Here is a 26,489-nt window from a genome sequence, read left to right on the forward strand (position 1 = left end):
CCTGTTTCACTGTTAACATCACCAGTTTTGCAGATCTCTCAAACTGGTGGTTATGTTCAGACCCACCACATAGAGCCATGCAAATTATGCACAATAAACTCTAGGGGGCGTCACTCACCAAATGCGTGCTTCTGGAGTTGGGCTGTATAGTTTGAACAGCTGTGCAAGGCAGCCGTGCCTTTCCTTATCCTGGGTTAAATGTTGAGTCTAAGAAGCCCTTATTTTGAATTTCTGCAGCAAGTAGCAGTTTTCACTGATGCAGCCAGGAAATTATATTAAACTAAAATACACAGGTGGTATAAAGAACAATGAAATCAGAATAAGAAAAAATGAATACTCCCTCGGTGACACAACTATGTGTTTGTCAAAATGTGTAGAACTGTGCACTAAAAAGGGCGTATTTTACTGTATGTAAATTGTACCTTAATGAAAAAAGGATAAATATAGAAAGTCTTGGAGCTTAATGAGCCATGATGATTATCATTCACTTTTAATCCTTCCATAGGTCAGAAAAAAACACCAGCCAGATATTGAGTATAGAGAAGAAAACCCATGAAACTAAAAAGGTAATTCTGAAATTCACTCTGAAATAAGCCAAATTACTGATAAGGCTGTTTGTGGCACATCTGAAAGGTTGACTTTTTTTCACCTGAATTGAATAGTGAGCGACCAATTATTTTGGCATTCCGTGCATGTTAGCCTTCACAGACTACAAGAAGAGTTCTAACCAGTTATTTTGATCAGGGGGATAGAAATACTCTAGTTAAGTTTTGGGTTTTTAAAAATAAATTAATTTTATTTATTTTTGGCAGTGTTGGGTCTTCGTTGCTGCATGGGGGCTTTCTCTAGTTGCAGCGAGCGAGGGCTACTCGTTGCAGTGCGCGTGCTTCTCATTGCGGTGGCTTCTCTTGTTGTGGAGCACCGGCTAGGTGTGCGGGCTTCAGTAGTTGTGGCACGAGGGCTCAGTAGTTGTGGCTTGCGGGTTCTAGAGCGCAGGCTTAGCAGTTGTGGCACACGGGCTTAGTTGCTCTGTGGCATGTGGGATCTTCCTGGACCAGGGATTGAACCTGTGTCCCCTGCATTGGCAAGCAGATTCTTAACCACTGCGCCACCAGGGAAGTCCTCTAGTTAAGTTTTTATACCACAAATGGCTATTCCACATGGAACCTCTGCATTGTAATTTATATATGAGGATATTTGATTGGTTTGAGCATGCATGCCTGTAGCTGCATTACTCTTACCTGTGACTGATCACAGATATGGTCCAGAGACCCACTTGTAGCTGTACTGACTGGACCTTCCTGTGTTCTGAAGGTACAGATGTCAAAGTAGGGATTTGGGAATAAAAGGTTTGAGTACAAGTGTACAAATGACTGCATCTGCTTTTGTGTCACCCTGTGCTCCCTATCTCCCAGGAATATGGAATTGGAAGGCCTGTTTTTTATGGCAACAAGTATAGCTGTGAAAAGTGTAGGAAAGGCTTAATCTCTGCTCTATAATTGCACTGTCATAAATATCAAGATAAGGCCAAAAGTCCTATTTGAGTCTAGCCACGAAACAAATTGTGAGGAAAGTGCGTCTCGTCTTGCTAACATGCAGAAGCTGCTGGACACCACTACCATTGCTATTATGATAGTTTGGAATTTACAGAGACAGTTTTTTTATTTTTTTATTTTTTTTTATTTTTTTTACAGAGACAGTTTTAAGTTTGGGAGTTTCCCAACCTAGGAGCCACCATCCTCCCCTCACGTAGGTTTTCCTTAATTGTTCGTAGTGTCTGCGCCCAGCTTTGCTGAGGATTTTCTGTGAATGTATAGTGTGCTCATGTACATATATACATATACTTGCTTTTTTCCCTAAGTTCAGGAACTTAGCCTCCAGTGATCTCAAGCTTCAGGGAAAAAAAGAAAGGTATGTACTTCTCCAAGGGATTGGGAACTCCAGAATTCAGCGTTAAGGGCAGAATTGCCTGAGAGGACAAGTGTTGCAAAAGGTTATGTACTTTTCTCTTAAATTAGAAAGATGTGATTTAATAAAATTTTTTAAATTCTGCAAAGTGTGAAATATTAAATACCCTATGTACAGTGTACCTTAACAAGACATTTTATTTTGGAACAAAGTTTAGTTTTAGGACTTTTAAGACGCTATCAAGTTTAAATTGGTCCCAAGATTTGGAAAGCACATTCTTTCATAGTGCCTATTTACTGTCAATGGGCTGTGCTTAAGAAAAAAACAGGGTTGCTGATGTTAAGGGAAGAAAATCAGTGTCTTAATAAACACAGAACTTTTGAAACACCCAGCTTTAGCAGGCACCATCTGAATAAGCATTTCCACATAAAGATCGCTTAGTAATTTGGAAAACCATACAGATTATTACCAATTTATAGGTTAATACAGAAAAGACAACTAGTGACAATAGCAAGAGACAATGAAAACAAGTACACTTCTGTCAACTTCATAGATGGCATCAAAGTCAGAATTGCCCTTTAGATGGAATTATTTCAGTGAAATTGAATTCAAGTTCGAGGTGTTTGTGTTTCTCTTTGCTGGAGGTGGGCTCTTTTAGGCATGTCTTGTAAAGTTTGGCCAACACTCAGGAGAATAGAACTTTTGGTGGTACGAACTCAGTAGTTTCAGTGTGATCTTTATGGTTTTAGGAAATTAATGTACTATACCACGTTTCTCTTAAAAGATTTGGATAAATAAAATAAACATGAGCCAATATAACATTTATTTTGTATTAACAGTACATATATTAATTCAGGTTTGAAACCTTTTTTCTACAGAGTATGATTTCTTTAATATTCGTATCTGATCCACAATAATATAGTACTAATTTTAATGAGAAATACAAATTGGAACTTCTGCTTTCATAATAGCTCATCCACTTAACATTTTTACAAAGAACTACTATAAATATGTAACATTATGCAGGCTTTTTTCTGCACCTGTTCACAAATCAGAAGGAATATACTTTTAAGCTATTTAGCAACCGAATGCTATCAAACTGCCCCTGTATTTATATGACCATCTCCTCATACCAGACAAAATGAATCTCTTTCTCTTTAGTCTCCATGCACTCATGATGCTGCATTACTGTGGTTCTTTGCCTTAACCCCTGTCCAAGTTTCAGCTGCTGCGGCTCCCTAGGTTGAGTTCTTCGAGGGCAGGGAGACTGTCCCCTTTATCAGTGTTTGGCATGTGTCATACCCAACACATGTTGAATAAATTGAATTTAATCTAAATTTAAGTAGTTTCTTTCTGTTAAATTTTTGTAACTAAGTAAGGATTACAAAAAAACTTCAAAAATGTGCCATAAAATGTACTACATATTGAAATTTTGAATTCTGTATAATGAGAAACTTCATGTTTGTGAAGCAATAAAACATCATAGGAATTTGAAACTAAGAAACGCTAAACCTTAAATGAGGATGTTTAAAAATGCAGAAAGGGCAGGCAGAAAAGTCCACCCCTAATGTATTGAGTATCAGGTGAAATTAGAAAGCAGACTTCACACATTTGAATAAAGTTGACATTAAAGGGGTATTTTCAAACAATGGATTCTAAAGCTTAATAATTATGTTAATTCTGCTGTAAATCCCCCCAAATTAATTATTAACTATAAAAAATAAGGCAACTTGAAGTTAGAAACTTATGGATGAAGTTAACTCTGGATTTTTTGCAGAAGCCAGATTCGACTGGTGCCCTCTCATGATCCATTATTTCTAAAAGCCTTTAGCTGGAAGGCTATTCACACATATTGGTGAAATAACGTAATCGCTCAGAAATAAATCAGAGTTTTTAAGACTTCATTAAATAGTAGACCAATTAAGATCACAAACTTCGTGCTGTCAAATGGATTATCTTCAAAGAAAATTATGCTGACAGCTTTTCTGAAGAACTCCATTTGTACCAAATGCTTATTGTTCCTTGAGGTGGAGGAGGTGGCAGGGAACATGATTCCTCTTTGAATGTTCTTCTGTTTTCTGCTACCTTTACTTAAATGTGACCAGGGACTATTTTTATATCCTATAAAGTACTTTGAGAAAATGTTAAGTGAATAGTGCTACACAAAATAGAGGAGGATTTTTGTATTCGCTTGTTGTAAAGCAAACTGAATAATACTTGAATCTTAAAAGGGGGAAGATAATGTGCTGAAGAAGTTACCTGATAAACCAACCAGCCTTGTAAAATCGAGTTCAAAGAGAAACTGAATCCCAGCTACTTAATAAATGTTCACTAAAAGCAGCATTTATACCACAGCAAATTTAAAGGAAAATTAATGTGGTGTTATTAAATTGCCTTTTAAGTGATATTTTAATATTGTCAAATGGATGTGAATTGAATAAGAACCTATTTATATTCATTTAATGTCTTGCATATAAGGTCAAATTGCTTAAAATAAATACCATTAAAATAAAAAAAATATTTTATGAGAAACTTCTAAGTCATCTGATTCCTAATTATTTCTATAACAACAAAACAATTTAGATCACCTTACAATTCATAGTAGTGGGATTTGGCCATGTAGCAGATATAATCAGATTGAGACCAATTAATTTCTGGAATCCTTTTTCAAACTGGATCCTACTTATTTAATTCACCAGATATTCTCAATAGAAAAGACTGAGGAGAAACCACTTAAGAATGAATGCAAATAGAGTACACATTTCATCACAAAAACTATCAATTATAATACATTCTAACCAAATATGTACCACACCACAGTGGAAAAAAAATAGAAACCTAGGACTACTTAGATAAAATGTTACTTTCTTAGAAGAATTTCATTACACATATTTACCTCACGTTTTTAAAACTCCCAAATAAATATACCTGCACATTTCAAAATATTTTCAATAACTGGTAAATGCTATACTTTTTGCTTATTCATGAGAAATTACTAAAAATTTACAATGAAAGTATATGGCTTGAGCCATCCTTGCAGTAAATGAAGGCAGGATTCTTCGAAACACTGTTAAATGCACCAACTTTAATCAGTCTTTTTAAATTGCTCACTTTTAAATATGTAGTTGCTGGTAGCTGTCCAAGTCCATTAGCACCACATATAGTGAATTAAAAAGAGTTTTTAGGGAGGATGACTTAGCAGTCTTTTTTTAAAAAATGTTTAAAAATTATACAATTAAATGAAATTGATTTCTTGGGTCATGTTTTGAAAGATCCACTTTTCATCTTGTGAAACTGAAGGATTTTGGTAGCTTCCCTCTTCCTCCCACCCCCCCCCCCCCAAGGTTATAAGCATGAAGGTAGGAAAATCTGGGGGAATACGGGGAATACATTTACACTTCAGCAAAGAATCTTGCTAATAATATCCATTATCTGGTTCAGTTCCAAAGTCAGATTAGGTTCTTCTGCCAGAGGTCTCAATATGTACTTACAGGAAGAAACAAAGATTCTATGGGACAAATTAGCACATACTTTCTGTATGCAATCCATAAATAATGCAGGAAGTCACCAGATCATTTGAAATCATCTAATGTACATTCTTTTCTCCAAGAATGTACAAATACCTTACAACTCAAGCAAAAGCTCTTCATTACTTCATCTACTTTCAGAGTGACACTGTCACTCAGTTTAGACAGTGGAGGACTGTACAATAGGAACCCTGACCTGTGAGGTACGGAAGTGGGTTGCAGTATTAGGGTCATTTCACACAAGGAAAGGTTGAAACAATTATTTTTTCAAAAAATATGACAATCATTGAGATCGATGATTTAAATAACTGAATAAAATGCAAACAAGCCCTTCTCATTGTTATATTAAGTTCATTTTTTTTTTTTTGTAAGGGACTAGTTGGACTAAAATTACTGATGAAAAAGTTTATTTTCAATATCCGTGTAAAATTTTTACTGGTGTCTCTCAACACATAGGCACAATGAAAGATGTATTTGGCTCATTCTTAGCCAAGCATGAATATTTTCACTAAATTATTATGATTTCCTATGACTTTTACTGCCAGGTTTGCTTTGAGTCCACTCTCCCCTCTTTGAGGAGAGATTGATGAAGACAGTCTCCAGAGATTTAATCTTGCAAGACGAATCGTGTGTTATATGTGGTAATTTGTTACTTGGGAAGTTTGTCTTCTCCTGGATGGAAAATAATCCACTTTTTGTTGTTTTAATTTAAAAAAATTATTTATTTTTTGGCTGAGTTGGGTCTTTGTTGCTGCGTGTGGGCTTTCTCTAGTTGCAGTGAGCGAGTGCTACTCTTTGTTGCGGTGCACGGGCTTCTCATTGCGGTGGCTTCTCTTGTTGCGGAACACAGGCTCTAGCTGCGTAGGCTTCAGTAGTTGTGGCACGCAGGCTCAGTAGTTGTGGCTCACGGGCTCTAGAGCACAGGCTCAGCAGTTGTGCACTGGCTTAGTTGCTCTGCGGCATGTGGGATCTTCCCTGGACCAGAGTTCAAACCCGTGTCCCCTGCATTGGCAGGCGGATTCTTAACCACTGCGCCACCAGGGAAACCCTGTTTTTTGTTTTTAGCTTTTCAGCAGATGATCCCATGCGCAAGTGGATTTTTTTTTTTTTTTTTTTTTTTGCAGTACGCGGGCCTCTCACTGTTGTGGCCTCTCCCGTTGCGGAGCACAGGCTCCGGACGCGCAGGCTCAGCGGCCATGGCTCACGGGCCCAGCCACTCCGCAGCATGTGGGATCTTCCCAGACCGGGGCATGAACCCGTGTCCCCTGCATCGGCAGGCAGACTCTCAACCACTGCGCCACCAGGGAAGCCCGCGTGCGCAAGTGGATTTTTATACAGGTCTGCTGTGGCAGAAGAAAGATGGAGATGGAAAATGCACTCCCTGTTTCCACACCTTTGCACTTGGTAATTATTTGCCTGTTTGAAGTAATTTGTGAATGGCTTTTGTAAGGAACTTGAGCAAGACTAGAAAACCACTCATGTTTAATCAAACTATTATTTTTTTGGTTTGCAGTATTTTTTTTTTTTTTTTTTTTTTTTTTTTGCGGTATGCGGGCCTCTCACTGTTGTGGCCTCTTCCGTTGCGGAGCACAGGCTCCGGACGCGCAGGCTCAGCGGCCATGGCTCAAAGGCCCAGCGCTCCGCGGCACGTGGGACCCTCCCGGACCGGGCCACGAACCCGCGTCCCCTGCATCGGCAGGCGGACCCTCAACCACTGTGCCACCAGGGAAGCCCTGCAGTATTTTTTTGAGGTAAGACTACTACCTAGGAGTATAACAGCTTAAGTCACACATTCACAAAAATAGCTCACCTTATCACCATTTTATACAACATAAAAGTGCACTGTAAAAAAAAAGTTGTTGAAAACAGAATGCGATGTTAACCTATACACAGTGTTGAACTTTTAAAAGGAAACCAGGCTTTGTGACATCAGAGGACATTAAAGAGCTTATGGCATACGGCAAGTGCTCAATAAATACATCTTGCTTCTCCCAGGCAGTCTAATCTCCACAAACCATTTTAGCAATTTCCTAGATATTACTTTTCATTGCAATCTGTACTGACTTCCTTCAATCCAGAAGTGGCTACATTTCAGTGATAAGGGAGGATTTTACAACTTAATTCTTTAGCACTTCTGGGTTTGAACTGTACCTTTAAATTCTACAGATGTTAAATCTCTCATTTGTTACTGAATAAGAAATACCACAAATATGTAAAATAATTTACCATTAAGCATTTTTTCTCTCCCATGATGTGGAAATTAAGTCACTGTAGAAGATTGCTTTTTGCATTATCATCAGAGGCCATTTCATTAACCAGCTGTTCTATAGATAACTGGATAGCATTCTTGACAAGAGAAGAAGCTGTTTCTATTAAGAGTGTTTCATATTGTTCTGAAGTTCTACTCTCAAAACCACTATCATTAGCAAAAACCCCCACTTGCTCATTTTCGATTGAAATTAAGAATTGCTTAGGGACATTTTTAGATTTCTTAACATCAAATTCACTGATTTCAGTGTCTGTGATAATAATAGCAATTGGCTCCATTCTTTTGCTTTCTTCTGGTTTGGGTTTTTCTGCAGTGATTTCATTTACTTGAAAATCTGATTCCTGGCTCAGTTCAGTATCTTTCGGCTTGCTCTCCTCAGCAACAGTCTCTTTACTTTCACGGTCTTTCCAGTCTGGTCCACTTTCTAGGATACTGTTTCTGGCTTCTTCCAGAATTTGTTGATCTGGGACTGCAGGTGAGGGAGGAACATCAGAAACCACTGGGAGCTGGTGTTCTGTGTCTGAAGTTTCCAGTGGGCTTGCTTGCTGAGGTTGAATGCTTTGTTTTTCCTCAAGCGTTTCAATATCTTTTTCAAGGATTAGAGTTCCTGTTTGAATAGCAGAATGCCCTGTATCTAACTCAAGTTCTACTGAAATCACTTTCTCTCCAGGAGAAGTTATGCTGTTGTTCACATTTGATTCACAGACCTCATCACTCCCTTTCTGTGAGACATCTTCCCTTACATCCTGCTTCGACTTGGTCTTTGCTGCCTGGTCATCTGATTGGGTCAGAGTTTTTGTATCCAAACTTCCAGCCTGTCGTTGGACTTTGATACTGCAGTCTGAGTCTTCTATAATTTTGGAATGATTACTTCTTTTCTCCCCTTTTGAGAATTTTATACAGGGAATCTTGAGTCTGGATTTTGCCTTTTTTTTAGAATTATCATCCTCAGCATTGATTTCAGGTTGCACTTTGGCCTCAAAGGGCTTTGGCTGCTTTGAAGAATCTGACCTTTTGCTGCGTGTTACAAGGCGTTTGATGGAAGCCCAGGCCCCCCCGGGGGGCTCTGGCTGATAAGAAGCTCCTGCTTCTGGGGGACGCTTCCTTGCTGCATCAGCAGCTTCAGAGCCAGCTTTGGGCTTCATTGCTTTGGCTGCTTTCTTTCTTCTCTTGAAGCAAAGTGTCGATGCTTTTTCCTCCTGCCTCTCATTCTGAGGACTAACCTCTGCTGATCTCTTCTCATCCTTGCTTTCTACTTGTATTTCAGGAACTGTGATCTCCATTTTTATATTACACTCTTTCTTTCTCTAGAAATCTGTATCCTCTCTTCCTTAGCAGCCTTTTATGACAAAAAAGTAGGCAAAAATATCACACTAAGTAAAATTTCTTCCCGATGTAATCACTCCTTTCGTCTTACTCCATACAGTTGTTTTAGGTGGTTTTTCCAGTTATAAAAATGCCTTGTTTCACTATTACTTGTAATTTATCTCTTTAATTTCTTCATGAAAGCCCTTTTACTGGATAGATTTTTGTTTTATTTAAGGGTCAACCTGATAAGAGAAAAGAGAGTGGTATTTTATTTCACCATCAGCCTACTGTTTTCTATAGAGACTATTTCAGTTGAATGCATATGGTTCTACTGGGCATGTTTCCCATATAATAACTTACTAAAATGACTGGAGAATAAAAATTGGGGTTTACTTTTGCCCTATCCAAAAGATTTCAGTGTGAATTTCTTTTGCTGTCTGTTTGTTAAAACTTCATTTTGGATTACTCTGCAAATCTGATATTATTTTATCAGTTCTGGAGTTGTGTTGTCTTTACGAATCGTTTATGACTCTGAATTGCAAGTTGACAAACAAAAACCACCACACCACCATGAACAACAAAAAACAATGAAGGGCAGGGTGTAATTTTTATTAATGCAGTAAAGAGCTCTGAAGTTGCAAAGGATCTTAGAGATTATTTGAGATTATTCAAGTCGAGCCAGATGAAGAAACTGAGCTCCAGAGTGGGCAGCTGGCCTGCTAAAAGCCACACAGTTAGATGAGGTCATAGCCAGAGTTAGAACTGAAGACTTTGACTCTCTAATGTTCTTTCCATTATACCATAAGGTTTCTGTTCTAAAAATGTATGTTCCGTGAAGGAGGTGCTACTTTTCATACATGCCTTGGGAAATTTTTAACATCACTGTCATTCTCCACTCTTAAATCTGTTTGTGTAATTTTGACTTTTTTTTCTAAGTATCTGCAGTTCAGACATTTTCCATAACGAGCACATAGTTGAAGGTCAGAGTGAATGGTAATAATAGTTGACATTTATTGAGCAACTCCTGTCTATCAGGAAGTGCTAATAAGCACTTTTACATCTCTAATCTTCCCACAACATTACAGAGTAGGTGGTGGTATCACCATCTACAGATGAAGAAATTGAGGCCTAGAGAGGTTAAGTAACTTGCTCTAGATTATACAGCTAATCGATAACAGAGCTCAGATTCAACCCAAGATTGCCTGTTTCTAAAGCCCGTCCTCTGGAACTGGGTTTTAAGAGTTTCATCAGAAAAATGAATTGTTTGGAGATGCTAATCTGCACTAGACTCGCTAGTCAAAAAAATTTAAAAATTGCTTAAATGGTTGTGTTACCATAATGTAGCCCATCAACTGATAACTGAACCAAGACTAGACTGAGTTCTTGCTATTTTAAAATTTAAGCTTTTGCAGTTCTTTATATTTTATTTTTGTGGTTCTGGAACTAATTTGAAAGCCAGAAATAAGTTGATAAGATATGCAATTGGCAAACTGATTAGTTACATATAAATATAAAGGTATATTTTAAATCAATCCACAGAACGGTATGAGGGTACCAATGAATAGAGACGTGAGGTGATCACCTAACAAAAATCCTATGAATTTTAGTTGATGGATGTCCTAAAATAAGCAAAGGGACTCTTTCTTTGTATTTTTTTTTTTTTTTTTTTTGTAAATCCTTCACTGTTGAAGGTTTATTTGGGTAGCTCTTGATTCTGTGAACCACAGAAGGAATTGGAACTCTGAAAATCAGTTCATGATCTAAGTAAATATTCTCTTAGGTTGAGTGTTACATACTCCATGCCCCTGACAGAAAGGCAAAGTCATCCTAGAACAATGATGGAACTAAAATATGAACATTTTACAGTGTCCCTCCTCATACGATGTTTCCATAAGCACAAGAACCACAGCTGATTATAGCTCCTTAAGTCTCGTCACCTCTTGTGAGTTCTCAGTGCCTGAGAGTTTTTATTAACCAGAGGCTGTATAGCTAATAGAAATACTGAAATCGGATCATGTTTAGGAATGTATCATTTGAAACTAATCTGGATTGCCCAAAGACAACTGCTTGAGAAGCTCACTTAAATGTATATCATGATGCAGAAATAAATACCCAAACAAAACCTAACTGAAATGGGGAAAATGCAGCCTGTAGATACTAAAACTTTGCAGGACATTAGACTGCAAATGATTCTCCCTTAACCTGCACAAATAGTTTTATCGCCTGGGCAATCTTAAAGTCCCTGTTGTAATTTCCTGATAGAATCGCAAGTCTACTGCCACAAAAAATACCCCTTCCCCTTTTCCCGTGAGCAGAGAAGCACGGAGGCAAAGAGCAGCCACTTCCTGGGGAAAGCAGTGAATCTCTCCCAGCGCCAGGTGTGGACCACGAAGCTTTCTCCTGGAGGAGGGCGTCTCTCCTTCGGCTTGAATCGCCTTATGGCAGGAGCTAGAGCGTAGCAGAAAGTACTCAAAAAGGAAAGTGCTGGGGCGGGCGTGGAAGACATAACCCAGCTTCAAGCTATCTGCACAATTATAATGTCCAGGAACCCGGCACTCTATTTTCCCCCAAAAGGGGAAAGAAGGAAAAAAGCTACCAGCAACACGAGCTGTAACGCGCAGAGGATAGATGTGGGCAGAGCTTTCGAGGGTCGCGCTGGCTGGAGATTTCTGCAGACAAACGACCTTCCCGATTCTCACTCCGGCCACCTCGGGCGGCCCGGATTCCCGGTGTCCAGTGGGCACCTCCCGCCCACTTTGCCGCGCAGGTGCACCGGTCCGCACCCTTTACCTGCAACCTACTCGCCCTCTTCACTTACCGCGGGCGCCGGGGTCCCTGGTCGACGCTGTCGCCGAGGTCGCGGGGGCGCTCGCTGGGCTGGGCGCACGGGTAGGCGGGAAGCCACGGTCGCACCCGGAGCAAGCAGCCCTCTGCAGAGAACGCAGCCCCGCGGCGCCCCCTCCCCCAGAGGGCGGGGACAGACAGCCGGCTGCACCAATGCGCGCGGAGGGTGCGGGCGCGGGACGGGGCCGGGCTAGGGGCGGTGGGCGCGGGGGAGGGTGAGGGGGTGATCGGAAGGTCTTTCCGAGAGCAGTTCGCCCAGCCACGGGCGCTCCCAGCCTGGCGCGAATCCCTGGCGCGCGACCACATCGGGGGCCACCGAGAAAAGAGAGGGCTGGCAGATGGGGAGGGGACCAGGGTCATAAGCCTCCCATTTTCTCAGACGCAAAGTAGCAAAATCCAATTTTAAATTATGGTACTCCCATTATAAATCGCCCCACTGAATATTTAAGTCACAGCAGATACCACATTTTAAAAGTAGGATTCAAAACTGTGCAGTGAATCTCGTTTGGCGAGAAAATTACATGAACTGAGAGAGAAAAACCTCATTACACCCAAACCCACTCCTGGAAAAGTTTTGGGTGTCAAAGGGTTCATTGCCAAATCCTCTCAGAGGCCCAAGACACAAACCCGTGTCTTCATAAGTATCTAGAAGGCAGGCAGAGATGATGCAACCTGTGTGCCATCGAGGTCAGAACACAGGAACCCAGCCCCATCCATCCTTTATACCTTATATATATTTCCAAGAATAAGTAGCTTACAAGTTATCCATGTTTCCCTTCAGGATATTCCTAGGTGGCTGCTTAACCTTGTTCCTCTCAAGCGGGGCATGGAGAATAGGAGACAGCTTTCCTCACAATTCCAGTCCTGATCAGAGCAAAGGGCACAGGCAATATCTACCCTCCTGCCTGACTAGGTAGGCTGTGTATTTTCACACATTTTGAGTCTTTAAACAAGTTCCTAGCCTTAGTGAAAAGCACCATAAGCATTTATTTGTACACATAATCCATTGTGTACAATGCATTTAACACTAATGAAAGGTGTTACAATGAGAGTGGGCTTAATGTTACCTACAACGGCATTCCTGGGAGCTCCAGAGGTGAGGTCCCGTGGGATGCACAATTCCTGCCTTCTCCTCTGGCCCCTCCCAGGCAGATGAAGAACCTATTATGATGAAGGGAAGAACTACTGAAAAGTAGTTGTACTTAACTCTTTTCTTCAATAGGATCATGATCTTTGAGAGTAAACCTCAGTTACCCATTTTTGGATGTTTTTCCAAGAATATATTTTACCTCTAAGTTTCTATAGCTTCCACTGAAACTTATTAAGCAAAGCACTATTAGGACACAACAGCAAAGCTGAATCTAAGCTGTCAAGATCTTAGAGACAAGAGCTGTAAAACAGGAAAATCCAGAAGCATCTAATTTATAGTAGTTATAATTAAGAATTCAATTTATCTTTGTTCATTCATTGAATACCAGGCAGTGAAGATGTTTTATATCCCCAGATGAGTTACTAACCCTGCTTACTGTCAGTTTTGAACTTTAAACAAGCCAAAAGAAATCCATGCCACTCATAACCAATTGAGATGCAATTACTTATTGAGATCCAAGTTTTCTCAAATCTAGCAGATCTGGGAGTTTGCAACAATTTCAGGCAAAAATAAGATGAGCTTATCTAGATGAAGACAGGGTAGAATAGCTGTCTTATTAGGAAGTAACTGGAAATGAAATCAGCGATAGGTTAAAAGCAATAAAGGCCATCTTAAGGACTTGTAAGATCTTATCCCAGTTGCTTTTCTTAAAAAAAAAAACCGACTACTGAAAGGGAACTGAAGAGTGGTTTGAGGTAAGAGGTGAATTGATTTTGTATTTGAAGGGCAGATTTCTGTAAGGTGTATTACATATAACTCATCTCCAACCTCCAACACACACACTCACAGAGTACAGAACTATAAATAAAATACTGCACTGTCGTTTCTCTTTAGAATACAACTAGAACCCGATGCCATATCTGAGTTAAAAAAAAATGTATCCAGTACCTCATACAGGAAAGAAACCTGTCATCCTTGAACTCACTTAAGTGACAGTTAGTAAGTTATTACCCATATCATTGTCTGCTACTCAATTAGTAGCTTTTCATTATATAATGAGAACAGGCTCTAAATATATCTCCAATCTGATGAGAAATTATCCTACCTACAGCTTATCTTGTTAACATCACCAGATACAGCGAGCCAATAAAATCACTTGCTTATTTATCTGATCTCTACTGATCATACCGTTTCTCCCATCCTGGTCCCTATTCACCCACAGCCTGGGCCTGTAGCTACCAAACCAGGAAACAATGGTTAAGTGTCCATCAGAAGGACTGTTTAAATACTCCACAGCCATATGAAACAAGATGAATCCCAAACTGCTGATGGAGCAAGACCTCCAAGGTATATTGCCAAGTGGAAAGAGCAAATTGTACCATTTGAAATTTTACTGAAGGCATATTTTACTTCTAGGAAAATTCTTGCATTAGTCCATTCACTCCAAGCAATACCTGGTAAAGACAATTTGGCTTATTTATTGTATTAGGGCTGTTTTTTTGCCTTATAAACCTCCACTTACCCTCTCCCACCAACTGTGTTCACTACTTCTATCAATATTAAAGATTTAAACCCACACAGCAGGGACTTCCCTGGTGGTCCAGTGGTTAAGACTCCGGGCTTCCAATGCAGCGGGTGCAGTCGGGGAGCTAGGATCCCACATGCCGTGGGGTGCGACCAGAAAAATTTTTAAATTAAATAAATAAATAAACCCACATGGCTTTTGGTGATATGAGGAAGCCTGAATTCCTTAAGGTGATCTTTAAGTCACCACGTCTGACAATAGACTGCTTTCTTCCCCTGTTTACAAATTGAATTCCCAGAAAGTCCCATCCAGATGAGGTTTTATAGAACATTTTAAAAAACACTAGAAACAATGAACTCTGTGCAGACAGGGCCCAAATGATGCTTTTGAACAGGAAATGACATCACTGAGTGTGTACAATGTGCCAGGCAGTATACAAAGCATGGTGGAGCTGGGGCTCCGTGCTCATGACCCCTTTGCCATATGCCCTCCAAAGCACTGTCATCATTTCTTTAAACTGCAAAACCGACACTATTACAATCACACCTAGGGGATTAAAAATAATAAAACCAAGGACACCAGGAAAAACACTGCTCTGCCCATGCTAGCAGTCTTTTAGCACTGGCGCCGGTGGGGATGCAACATCTTCTGGAAGGATCCAATGCAGGAAGAAGAAGGGGAAAAGGGAGGAAAGATGGGAGAGGAAGAACAGAGTTAGAAGATAAAGAACAAGAAGAGAAGGGAAAACATGTGAGGGAAAAAACATCCTGTAGGGAGGGAGAGAGAGCTCAGGCACAGGGTAGAAGCTCAATAAATATGTGCTGAACCAACAGAGCAGAAAGAGCTACCCTACAGTTAATGCTGTATGACCATCCTTCCTGAGGACTTATTAAAAATAAATGGTGCTGGGCTTCCCTGGTGGCACAGTGGTTAAGAATCTGTCTGCCAATGCAGGGGATACAGGTTCGAGCCCTGGCCCGGGAAGCTTCCACATGCCGTGGAGCAACTAAGCCCATGTGCCACAACTACTGAGCCTGTGCTCTAGAGCCTGTGAGCCACAACTACTGAAGCCCGCTTGCCTAGAGCCCGTGCTCTGCAACAAGAGAAGGCATCGCAGTGAGAATCCTGTGCACGGCAATGAAGAGTAGCCCCTGCTCTCCGCCACTAGAGAAAGTCCGCACGCAGCAACGGAGACCCAATGCAGCCAAAAAAATATATAAATAAAATAAATTAAAAAAAAAAATGGTGCTAAAGCTGTGACAGAAACGGGAATTCTAAGGAAATTCAGGACAAAAACCTGTGTAAGCAATACTTTCTCGGCGTAAAAAAAAAAGAACAATACAGAAAAGTACATGACAAAAAGGCATGTCCTCTGGATTCTACTTCTCTCTCAGCCCTCTCAGGAGGTCTCCTGTCCTCCCAGAAACACACAAGCCATGCACCTTTCCCCCTTTAAACACAATGTATCATATAGTACACACTACAACTTGCTTCTTCAGTCCAAGGGGTCTCCCAGATCACACAGGACAGCAGAGCTAGGGCAGCAGTCTGTTAATGCTACAATTTATATTTGAACACCGAGATTGCAAAATTATTTACTTTTATTCTATGGATGCAGTAAAGTAATTAGGCATGTGCATGAATGATTTGTGTTGATTTATACACAATGGTGGGAATTAAGACTGAAGAAAGGCTTCTGGGAAAACTCCCACTACTTATTTTTCAGAAAATCTTCGGGGCCGGGACTGACTTCTCTCAACTTCCACACACTTCCCGATAGGAGGCCTGAATAAACACTGGCCAAACTTTCAAAGTTGCTTCTTGAAGATGGACAATCTGGAAGGAAAATGAAACAAGAAATAGTTTTCTCTAAGCGCTGAAACATCTCCTCTTCCCTTCCACACAGCACCATCACCCTCTCTCACTGTCAAAGTTGTCAACATTTACCTCCCTTCCCACTGCCAGCTCTTCTGGGGTCTGTCCATAGACTTGAAGACAATGCACAGCATTTACATTATGGCTGTGTGAATACTGTTCAAGGGCAGACCAAGCATGAGCCAGGATGACATTTCTGTGTGCTCCCCCAGCATCTAGCACATGGTCTCTCTGCTGTGTAAGCAGAGGTGCTTCTATGAGCAACCACCCTTACAGTTGCCCAGATGATGGCCACGGTTTGCTTCCACCTGGACCTTTACATTCTTAAACAATGTTAGAGCTTTTCTTTTGCATAATTACCCTTTTGACACCCTTGTCTTTCTAGCTCTCTCTACTCTTTCTCAATTCCTCCCTTCTCCTGTTCCATGTGGGATTTGTAACTCTGGGTCACCTGCAGTTGTCAGGACTCCCCTTCTTTACAGTCCAGACCAGGCTTTGGTTTCCTGAAAACCGTGTCTCCCTTTTCTTTGGTCTTCGCTGTGCTGGAGTACACTGCTAAATCCCTTCCTAGGAAGAGGCGTCGGGGTGCCAAACTGTGCGTGTCTGAAAACCTCTGGATTGATTTGGTGGGTGTAAACACAGGTGGAAAGTCATCTTTCCCCGTAGACCTGGAGGGCATTCCTCCACTGTCTAGGAGCCTTTTACTGCTGATAAGAAGACAGAGGTTCAGGCTAATTCTCAGTTTTTTTCATAGGCAAAAGCCATTTCTTCTTCTTTGGAGAGGATTTTTAGGATTTTCATCTTTGATGTTTCTGAAATTTCACCTGGATATGTCCAGGGGTGGCCCATTCATTGTGATGAGTACTTGGGGGCCCTTCACTTAAGACCCAAGAACTCCTGGACTGGTCCTGCTTCCTTCTCTTTTCTACTTTCTGGGACATTTACTCACTCTTGTGTGCCAACTGTCTATTCAGAGTATGCAGACCTTCAGCTGCTCCTGCCCTCCAATGTGCTATCAGCTCCAAGCCCGGAGCCTCCTGGGGCTCCACAGGGGGGGTCTAACCTCCACTGGGGTCCCTCCTTAGTTCACTGGATGGCGCCTTTCCACCCTACGCTGCCAAACTGTGATGAACCCTGCTCTTTTTCCAAAAATGTTGAAATGTAAGTATTTCATTCATTAGTTACACTACTGCCCCCTCTCCTCTCACTGATGTCTGGAAAGAAATCTTTTGAAAGCACTGAATTTGCGCTTTCGTAGCTTTAGCTGGAGTCCTATAATTCATAAACATGCCTCATAAGGAAAAAAGCAGAACTTTCACCAGAAACAACTTACCTGTTTAGAACAGCCCATTCACCTGCTCAGTTTCAGGGTCCAAATCAATATCATAGAAACAGGGCCGGGTAGGGAGTCCAGGCATGGTGCTCATCTAGGAGATGCAAAATAGCATTACAAACAAACTTAATATGATTTTTTTTCACCTTCCCTTCAGCTAGAAAGCTCAAGGCACAAAGACAGAATATTATTTTATAGTTAACCATAAAATGGCACTCTTCATGTTACAGATTAAAAACCAAGTCACTGATCCTGTTATGATCTCAGAGAGAAACCCTCGAGTCCTCCAGCAAACCAAACACCAGATTTCCTCATGGGCTCCCACACAGCCTGGTGCAATAAGAGGCTGAGGAGGTGCCTCCACCTTCGTCCCACAATGGCAGGTGCTGGGGGGGCTGAGCAGTCAGTTATTCACCCCCTTGGTCCTCACATCACAAAACCAAAAGGAGGTGCAGGGCTTGTCTCCTGTTTAATTTTGTTTTAATGAGTCTTGTGTAGATACCCATATTATTTTTGCTTCAGCAACACAACATTAGGAATCAGTATCCTTTAACTTGGGCCAAGACATTTCTGTACCTAATCTAGATGGTTTTACAATCACTGTTCTTACTGGTCCAATTTGGCCTTCTAAACCTGAACTTGCGATGCTCATGGATTTTATTTACACTTGCTTCTTTTTCTAAAGAGTTGGCTTTGACAAACATCTACTTAGATATAAATCTGTAAGGCTTGTAAGTGGAAAACTCAGTATATTTTTAACCTGTAACAATGTCCTTTATAATGAATACATACATACAAGTTTCAAATCAGATCTAGACAGGAAAAGAGTTTAAGTGGAACTTCTACAACTTAACTATAAAAATGTCATAGAGGGCTTCCCTGGTGGCGCAGTGGTTGGGAGTCTGCCTGCCGATGCAGGGGACACGGGTTCGTGCCCCGGTCCGGGAAGATCCCACATGCCGCAGAGCGGCTAGGGCGGTGAGCCATGGTGGCTAAGCCAGCGCGTCTGGAGCCTGTGCTCCGCAATGGGAGAGGCCACAACAGTGAGAGGCCTGTGTACCGCAAAAAAAAAAACCCAAAAGCTGGTTCTGACATCTGAGCGCCAATCAATACTTCCTAGAACCTACTACAGGTAGCTGTCATGGGTCTCTGTTCTCACATTCTGTAAGAGATAAGCAACTGCTGAGCGTGGGGACAAGGAGGAAAAAGGAAGGGACTGGTCCTCCGCCCTAGCCTAAGAGCCTGAAGATGACACTAAAGATGAAGGACAGGGCTTCCCTGGTGGCACAGTGGTTGAGAGTCTGCCTGCCAACGCAGGGGACACGGGTTCAAGCCCTGCTCTGGGAAGATCCCACATGCCGCGGAGCAACTAGGCCCGTGAGCCACAACTACTGAGCCTGTGCATCTGGAGCCTGTGCTCCGCAACAAGAGAGGCCGCGATAGTTAGAGGCCCGCGTACCGCGATGAAGAGTGGCCCCCACTTGCTGCCAACTAGAGAAAGCCCTCGCACAGAAACGAAGACCCAACACAGCCAAAAATAAAAATAAATAAGTTAATTAAATAAAAAAGATGAAGGACAGGTGCCCACTGATGTAGACACGCATGTGCACATGGGCAGAAAATTCTGAAGATAATCCCCAAAATAGCGATTAGTAGAATTATCAGTACTACTCTTTCCCAAAGAGGACTTTTTTCCCCTTAAACATTGGTCATGTTGATAATCAGAAAATGTTTTTAAAAGAAAAGAGTATGTGTACATACATATAGGAACTTATATATAAAACTCCAAAAAGAAGCCACCACACCTTGAATTAGTACATAAAATGCTCTCAAGGCTTCTGAACCCTGTTCAGGCCCCAACGGCAATCAGAAACCTTGAAGAACAGTAATTGTTAAGGCGTCTAGATTATGTGCGGAAACGTCTTGGTCCAGGTGGGCTTCTAAGGTGAGAGTCTGTTCTGGATGAGAAAATCCCAGCCTGACACTTTCAGCTTTGCTTTCGTCTCTACAGCCACCCCTCTGCACCCACACATCAAAGTAGCAGCGACAATACTGCTCCTTCAGCTGCTAGGTGCTGATAATTTCTCCGGAAACAACACACGTTCTGCAATATTCGAGGTGCTGGGTAAATGGTTTAACGTTCCTACTGAAAGGGAATTTCTACAAACCCCAGGCACTGATGTCTCGGAGCAGAGCGACGCACGCCTTGTGCCTCTGGAGGGAGGGGCTGAGGGGCACTGGTGCACACACCCTGTCTGACCACCACTGTGACGCGATGACGCTGCCCCACAGAGAGCTGACAAGAGCAGGGCTCACACCTTTAATAACCTGCCCAAGGCCAAAACCAGCAGGGGTGAAAGTGGATTCAGTTTTAATGTTCCGTACTTTCAACTATCATATCACCTCCTACTGCTTTCTTACTATACTGAAAGAAGCTCCAAAAGGAGGTCTATTGGTTTCCTTTACTTGTGTATTGGCTTAGTTTACTATTTCGATCCTGTACTGCAGTAAGAACAATCTGCAGATGTAGGACACTGGGCAGATCTGTGGGGGAACCTGGGCACAGGATCAATGCAGACCCTGGGACAAAGTTAGTCCAAACTGCAAGTATGTCCTTAAGCTTTCCTCTACCTCCCTATTAGCAATTTTCCTCCTTAAACATGCATGAAACCTGTAAGATGAGATTTGATAATCAAATCATCTCAAAGTGTAAATAAACCCCCTCCCCTTTCATATCTACAGGGTTCACTCACATTTTAAGGGGAAAATTCTTTACTCAAAAATGATGCATTCCCTGAATTTCAGGCATAAACTCCAGGCCTGTCGAGAAGACCTGGGAGGTGCAGAGCCTCAAAGGGGCTGGTTGGGAGGACCGAGTCAGTCTGTGAAAGGTGCCCAAAAAAGTCAGTTGTGATTATATATAAGCACCACCACAGCCTACGAATCAAGCCCATCCTGGATTCAGTCAAGGTCATACTGCCACTGGGAAACAGTATTATTATTCAGTACAAGCAGTCACAGCATCATCCTTGAACTGAGACCAAGATGGTCCATAGCAAGACGATTCATCGTAACGGGCCCGACTCCAGCTTTCTCCTCAGCAATGAACTCTGCTAATTCGGCATTTGCGTGATGGCTTCAGTAATCAATTTAAGAAGCACGGGTAAACAAGCAGCGCTCTCTGCTTGCAGTGCTCACTCACCGTTCCCACCAGGGGGTACAGAAAGCCAGCCCCAACGCTGGCGCGGATGTCGCGAATGGGGAGGACAAAGCCAGTGGGCACGCCTTTTTGCTCTGGGTTGTGAGACAAGGACAAGTGTGTCTTGGCCATGCAGATGGGCAGATTCCCAAAGCCCTGGGGAAAGACAGGAACAGAAGTGGGACAAATGAAAGGCTGGCAACGCAACGAAGAACATCCGGGCACCTTGCTGATATGGCTTCTGCAATTTATTTGAAACATCCAACTCCCTTTACATACATCTCTACGTCACTGCCCTCCTCCAGCTTAGGTATTACTGATTAGAAAAAAAAAAACCTTTGTTGGGTGAAGGAGGTAAGCACTCACGACCATATCCCACAAGTGAATATTTCACTTTCATTTATATAACCAGTTAAAAATGATAGCTTGGAGCAGACATGAAGGTACGACTAAAGGCTCTCAATAAAGACACCCCATATTTCCTCATGGCTTTCCCACACTCACATACCACCTCTAGGTAGATAAAGAACTTGGGACCAGACCACCTAATCCACGCTCAGTATTTAAGAGGGGAGAAGGCTGCCGCCCAGAGGAGGGAAGCAATGCCTGGTGGGCTGGAAGAATGCAGGGATTCTGACCCCAAGGCCTGCTGGATAAAGAGCTGAAAGAACCAACCAAACATCTACCTGCTTTGTGTAGACTTCAGCTTTGTGCTGTGCTTCGGGGAGCAATTCAATGTCATCTGCCCCATAGATCTTCTGTGCAATGATCCTGATTTTATCCTCAACTGGGAGCTAACAGACAGAGGGGGAGAGGGGAGACCATGACTAGACACCCATGAGGACACGAACCTTTACTTACAGCCATGTTCCAGGTCAGAGTCCCCAAAAGGGCCAGAGAAGTTTTTATACACATACACAAACAGGCAAATAGTTTGAGGTTTATTGGATTAGAACTTTTTTTTTACTACCAAGCCCCAGATTTTATATGTGGAAAATGTCCCACAGGTGTAAAATTACTGTGTGTGTGTGTATTTAAGACCTCACTATCATAAACAATACTGCTCACTACTCAAGAATAACTATTTCTTCATAAATAAAATGTAACGCTCCAATAACGAAGATCAGTCTCCTGTCAAAGCAGACCTGGGATACTGTTTATGAACTAAGGCAACTGATATCCATTCACAGAACCCCTGGTGTGTACAGGAGAGGCAGATGCTATCTTTAACACAACATACCGATCGTTAATTGCTGCTACTTAGAAATTGTTATAAAAACAAGATCATCTACATATATATATATTTCTTTAGATCATCTACATATTTAAACAACCTAGTGACTTACACAACCAACATGCAATGGGTGTGGTGGGAAAGGATATGCTTTCCATGGCACCTGTGCAAACAGTGCAGCAGAGGGAGGCCAGTGGTCCAACCAGTGACCTCTAGGTCTAACAAGGAAGCCCAGGGCTGCTTCCTCCAGGGCAAAGCTTTCGGAAGTGGGGCCTGGCCTCTTAAATGCTCCTGCAGCCTAGCTCAAGGCACTAGGATTCAGAGCAAACAGCACAGGGAGAAACTACCCGAAGGAAATGGGAAGGACAGCTATTCACAGGTAACCTGGGTGAGCAAATCACTGAAATCAGGCAATATCAGACTCTATGCTCCCTAGCAACTAAGGCTAAGAGAACACTGAGTTTTGTTTGGTGAAAGAAATAATTATCTTAAATAATGAAAATAAACATTTTCAACTAAACAGGGATCATTTATGAAGGGGCTTTGTATAATGGATATAAATAAATATAATTGTCTATTCAATTACAGCTTTATAAAGATCCAATGGGAACTACTTTCATATGCCTCTTATAATTGGAGCTCTATAAATGCCAAGGCATATTCAGAACTTCTGAAGCAAAAGTACGTCCGTTGAGGAGTGATTTAAGACCAACAGATGCTTCAGACAAAAAGTGGCAGCCTCCTGTTTGTCAGAACAGAGAAAAGTTCCAAGTAGAAATGGGTCATAAAGTCCTCATTACCCACTTCTTCCAGGCTTCCTGCTCGCCTTCAAGGACTGGGTTTCCTAATTCAGGTACTGTGGATGCGGCTTAGAAAGGGTGCCTATAAATGCTTTGTATTTGTGTGCAAACTTGTGTTTAGGGCATTTCCTAAAAAGATGGTTGGTTGAACAGGTTCTCAAACCAGTCTATAAAACTAAAGCTCAACAGGAAAATGTCCATGTCAATAGGAGAATGTTAATTAATTGTAACTAAGATATAAGAGTATTATACCTGCAAGGGGCAAAGAAAACGAGATTGTTAAAATTCAAGAGCAATAGGGTTTCTGCCGTCTACCTTTTTATGGCTATTTTTGAAAGTTTATGATTATCTTCTAAAAACCAAGCCAAAAAGCAGCCTAGATAATACAAGCAGAACTAGCTTCAACATCCATCCCATGTTCCTAACAGTTTCCAGTTATTGTGGGCATACTACTTAATGTCTAATCACATCCTGAAATACACAGAGAACTGAAAACAAAATACAACCCTATAATAACAACATTTTTGTGAACTGTCTTTACTGCGTCCCAGAATAAGCAGTGCTTCTGCCTGAGCCAGCTGTACCATAATTTACTCAGTGATGGAAAGAATGCTGAAGCCTGCCAAGGTGCTTTGGTTTTGCACCTGGGTGCTTCTCTGAACTTGAGGCAGCGCCCGTACCAGGAAGTACACTTCGGACCACACTGCTTTCCCCTATATTGGGGAAAATGTTTCTGAGTTTGATGTAGCCCCTTGCCAATTTGCCATGACTCTTGCTTCTATATGTAACCCTCTCTCTCCTGCCAGCAAAGGGACTGTACTGTGAGTCTTTTCAAAGTTAGGATGTGAGCCAACCTCCTGGGGTGTTCTTGCCTGGACGCCCTCCTCTGCCCGTAAGCAGCAACGTGTGTTGATAAGAAATCTGTCTGGAGTTGAGAGTCCAGGCTGTGGTCGTGTAACTCACCTACATGGGAATCAAACCCACAGGCTGAAGCTGCTAAACACAGGCTCTAAGCAGAAGCAGCCACACAGAAACTGCACTGTGCTTTTTGTTTTTTTGCATACAGCAGGTAACCCACCTTGAGGTCATAGAGGAGCTGGAAGCTGCTGGGTGCCTGAGCTGCCCTCTGGACGGCCTGAGCCAGCACCAGGGCGCCCTTGCCCCCTTCTGCCCAGTGAGTGCACTTCACAGCATCAAAAGCCCCATGTTCTTTGGCAAGGCGGGTGATGAGGTCCAGCTCGGCCTCCGTATCTGTCCTGTAAAGGCAACGCTTCATGTTAAAGCATTGACAATGGCTGGAGAGGACAGAATCTGTCATGTTTTTGCCATTAAAACCCATGTGAATTACCCACTGATAAACAGACACTAATCAAGTAATACTGCCTGGGTTTGAACCCTGGCTCCACAATTTACTAGCTGGGTGACTTTCAGCCAGTTACTTAAACTTTATGTGCCTTGGTGTCCACATGGGTAAAATGGGCATAATCATAGCACTTATTTCATTGGGATGTTATGAGGCTTAGATGGTAAATACATGCAAAGTACTTATAACATTCTAGGCACATCATAAGGAATCGATAAATACTAGCTTTTCAAAAATTTTGCTTCCTATTTTGCTGTGATTAGACCATCAGAACAAAACCAAAACCAGCATTACAATAACTAAACAACCCACACAAGTTCTCTTACAGGAACACTTCCAGCTCAATACGTTTAACAAATTGTCAAGACAACATCCTACCAGGCCTGGTGAACTAATGGAACTGTGTAGGGCTATGACCTTCTCTTAGCACAAAAGGCCTTTAAAGACCAAAAGGAACAGTTAACTTCTGGCCTGTGTGTTACCCACTTCACCTGGTGGAGAAGGGCACCCACAGGAGCCAAATCTGACTCTGGACCCTCAGCAAGTGAGGTGATGAGTCCCCTGTGACATATGCGGTGCCTGTCATATGGCAGGCTCTCATCAACAGCTCCCAAAGCACAGGCTTAATAACCAATAGCAGTAACTGAAGAAGAGAACAAAGCTAAAAGCTGGGCTGCACAATCAGCACCAGGAGATGTTTGCTGGCCGTTTTCCACAGTCTCCCTCGACTCTTACACTTTATACTTACTTGAAGGCGTTCACGGCCACTACCACTGGAACTCCAAACATCCTGGCATTTTCAATTTGTTTCTTCAAGTTACTGAAGCCTTTTTCAACCAGCTCCAGGTTCTGCAGAAACAACAGTGGAAGGTCTGTGAGGTCAGAGAGCAGAACTGAAAACAGTTGCAGGTTCTTCTTAAAAGAGAAACTGTCTCCTTGACCCAGAAGCCACTCACTGTCAGGACAAGCCAATAGAGACATGCTGGAGCCTGCAGCCCTAGGGTGAGCTGTGCTCCTGTCCTGGCTGCCCTGAAAGGGTGAGATTTGCTGGTGCATCTGCCCTCATCGTGCTGTACCTTAATAGCTTATTTGCTGTTTGAACGGAATCAGCTGCCTTTAAATAAATTATATTTACGACCCCTGTTTTATAGATTGTATGTACTTATATGGTACAGCAGTACAAACCGACTCTGTTCAGCATGGCACAGACCCTGCCATCAGAAGACAGGGCCTAGCATACATAGTGCGTGGCATTTGTCAGAAAACATGGAGTCGTCAGTGATGCTTTCACGGGTTTAAATGAACTCAACCATAAACCTTTTTTTTTTTAAATTAATTTTTATTGGTATATAGTTGCTTTACAATGTTGTGTTAGAACCATAAACCTTCTTGTGTCAGAAATGAGATAAATACCATTTTTAAGAACCAAATACTATGAAATTTAAAGGAAAGTAATTAAGGAAACACATTTTAAAATATTTTAAAATATGCTTCCTGGAGCACTGCTTGCAGCATGGGAAAACTGCAAACAACACAAAGCTCCTTCAGTAGGGGACTGAGCCAGTGAATCACGATATACACACTCGATAAATATGTATCAGGTACATGTTATGAAAAGTGCGAATATCTGTATTAGCATGGAACCTCTCAAAGATGTACTGAAATGGCAAAGCTATGAAGAGATTAATTAATCCCATTTTTGGACAAATACAAAAATACACGTGCATATTCATGGAATTTTTTTAAATGTTGAGAGATACGCACCAACTGTTAACTGGGGACTCAAATCGTATATATATTATATTCTTGTATTATTTAATTTTTTTTACCAAGGGTATATTATTATATAAGCTTAAAATACATTAAGTATTTTAAAAATGAAAATATCATAGTCTTATATAAAAATAAGTACACTAGATCATGAGTAAAACCTAGCAGTAATAGCGCTTGGTTTGTGGATTTCATAAAACAGCAGAAAAAAGGTAAGATATAGAAAACAACTGAGATCATTATAAACATGATTTATGCTTTTTTCCCCCTTTAATAATTGAAAACTGAGATTAGAATTTAGTTGACATTCTAAAGAGCACAGCTAATTCCTTACCTCTAGTCACATGAAAACCAATTAATACATAAGATTGATTGAGAACAGTTTTAAATAAGTAGAATTTCTTAAACGAAGACACCAGCTGGGCCAGTGAAGGGCAGTTGCTC

The 26,489-nt window shown here is 41.7% G+C and overlaps 3 protein-coding genes across 14 annotated transcripts in view; 1 reads left to right on the forward strand and 2 right to left on the reverse strand.

The window, feature by feature from the left end:
* Positions 1–26,489, forward strand: part of ZBTB25 (zinc finger and BTB domain containing 25) — a 56,804-nt gene that overhangs the window by 26,098 nt on the left and 4,217 nt on the right. The window contains exons 6-8 of one of the 9 annotated variants that reach the window (XR_004525048.2): positions 506–566; positions 1,695–1,749; positions 1,862–9,422. The exons of 1 other annotated variant lie outside the window; for it this stretch is intronic. Coding sequence is in view for 4 of the 8 variants with exons in the window: in XM_073800380.1 (XP_073656481.1) it covers positions 4,140–4,214 (75 nt within the window). In the remaining 4 variants the exon portion in view is untranslated. Of the gene's footprint in view, positions 1–505; positions 9,423–26,489 lie in introns of those variants that run through there. 7 more of the 9 variants (XR_012329949.1, XR_012329947.1, XR_012329948.1 and 4 more) reach the window with 7 other exon arrangements.
* AKAP5 (A-kinase anchoring protein 5) lies at positions 1,657–8,987 on the reverse strand. Its single transcript, XM_073800384.1, has one exon. It carries the CDS (start codon positions 8,985–8,987, stop codon positions 7,701–7,703), a length of 1,287 nt encoding a protein of 428 aa, XP_073656485.1. The 3' UTR covers positions 1,657–7,700.
* The window catches only part of MTHFD1 (methylenetetrahydrofolate dehydrogenase, cyclohydrolase and formyltetrahydrofolate synthetase 1), a 58,020-nt gene continuing 47,585 nt past the window's right edge, over positions 16,055–26,489 (reverse strand). For 3 of the 4 annotated variants that reach the window (XM_019922740.2, XM_019922747.3, XM_073800378.1), the window contains 6 exons: positions 25,024–25,124; positions 23,991–24,168; positions 21,565–21,672; positions 20,882–21,034; positions 17,680–17,773; positions 16,055–16,307 (listed from right to left, as the gene is read on the reverse strand). In XM_019922740.2, the coding sequence (XP_019778299.1) occupies positions 17,684–17,773; positions 20,882–21,034; positions 21,565–21,672; positions 23,991–24,168; positions 25,024–25,124 (630 nt within the window). In that variant the 3' untranslated portion in view covers positions 16,055–16,307; positions 17,680–17,683. The remainder of the gene's footprint in view (positions 16,308–17,679; positions 17,774–20,881; positions 21,035–21,564; positions 21,673–23,990; positions 24,169–25,023; positions 25,125–26,489) is intronic. The other variant, XM_033851067.2, reaches the window with a different exon arrangement.

Source organism: Tursiops truncatus, chromosome 2 (assembly GCF_011762595.2).
Source record: "Tursiops truncatus isolate mTurTru1 chromosome 2, mTurTru1.mat.Y, whole genome shotgun sequence".
Lineage (NCBI taxonomy): Eukaryota > Metazoa > Chordata > Mammalia > Artiodactyla > Delphinidae > Tursiops > Tursiops truncatus.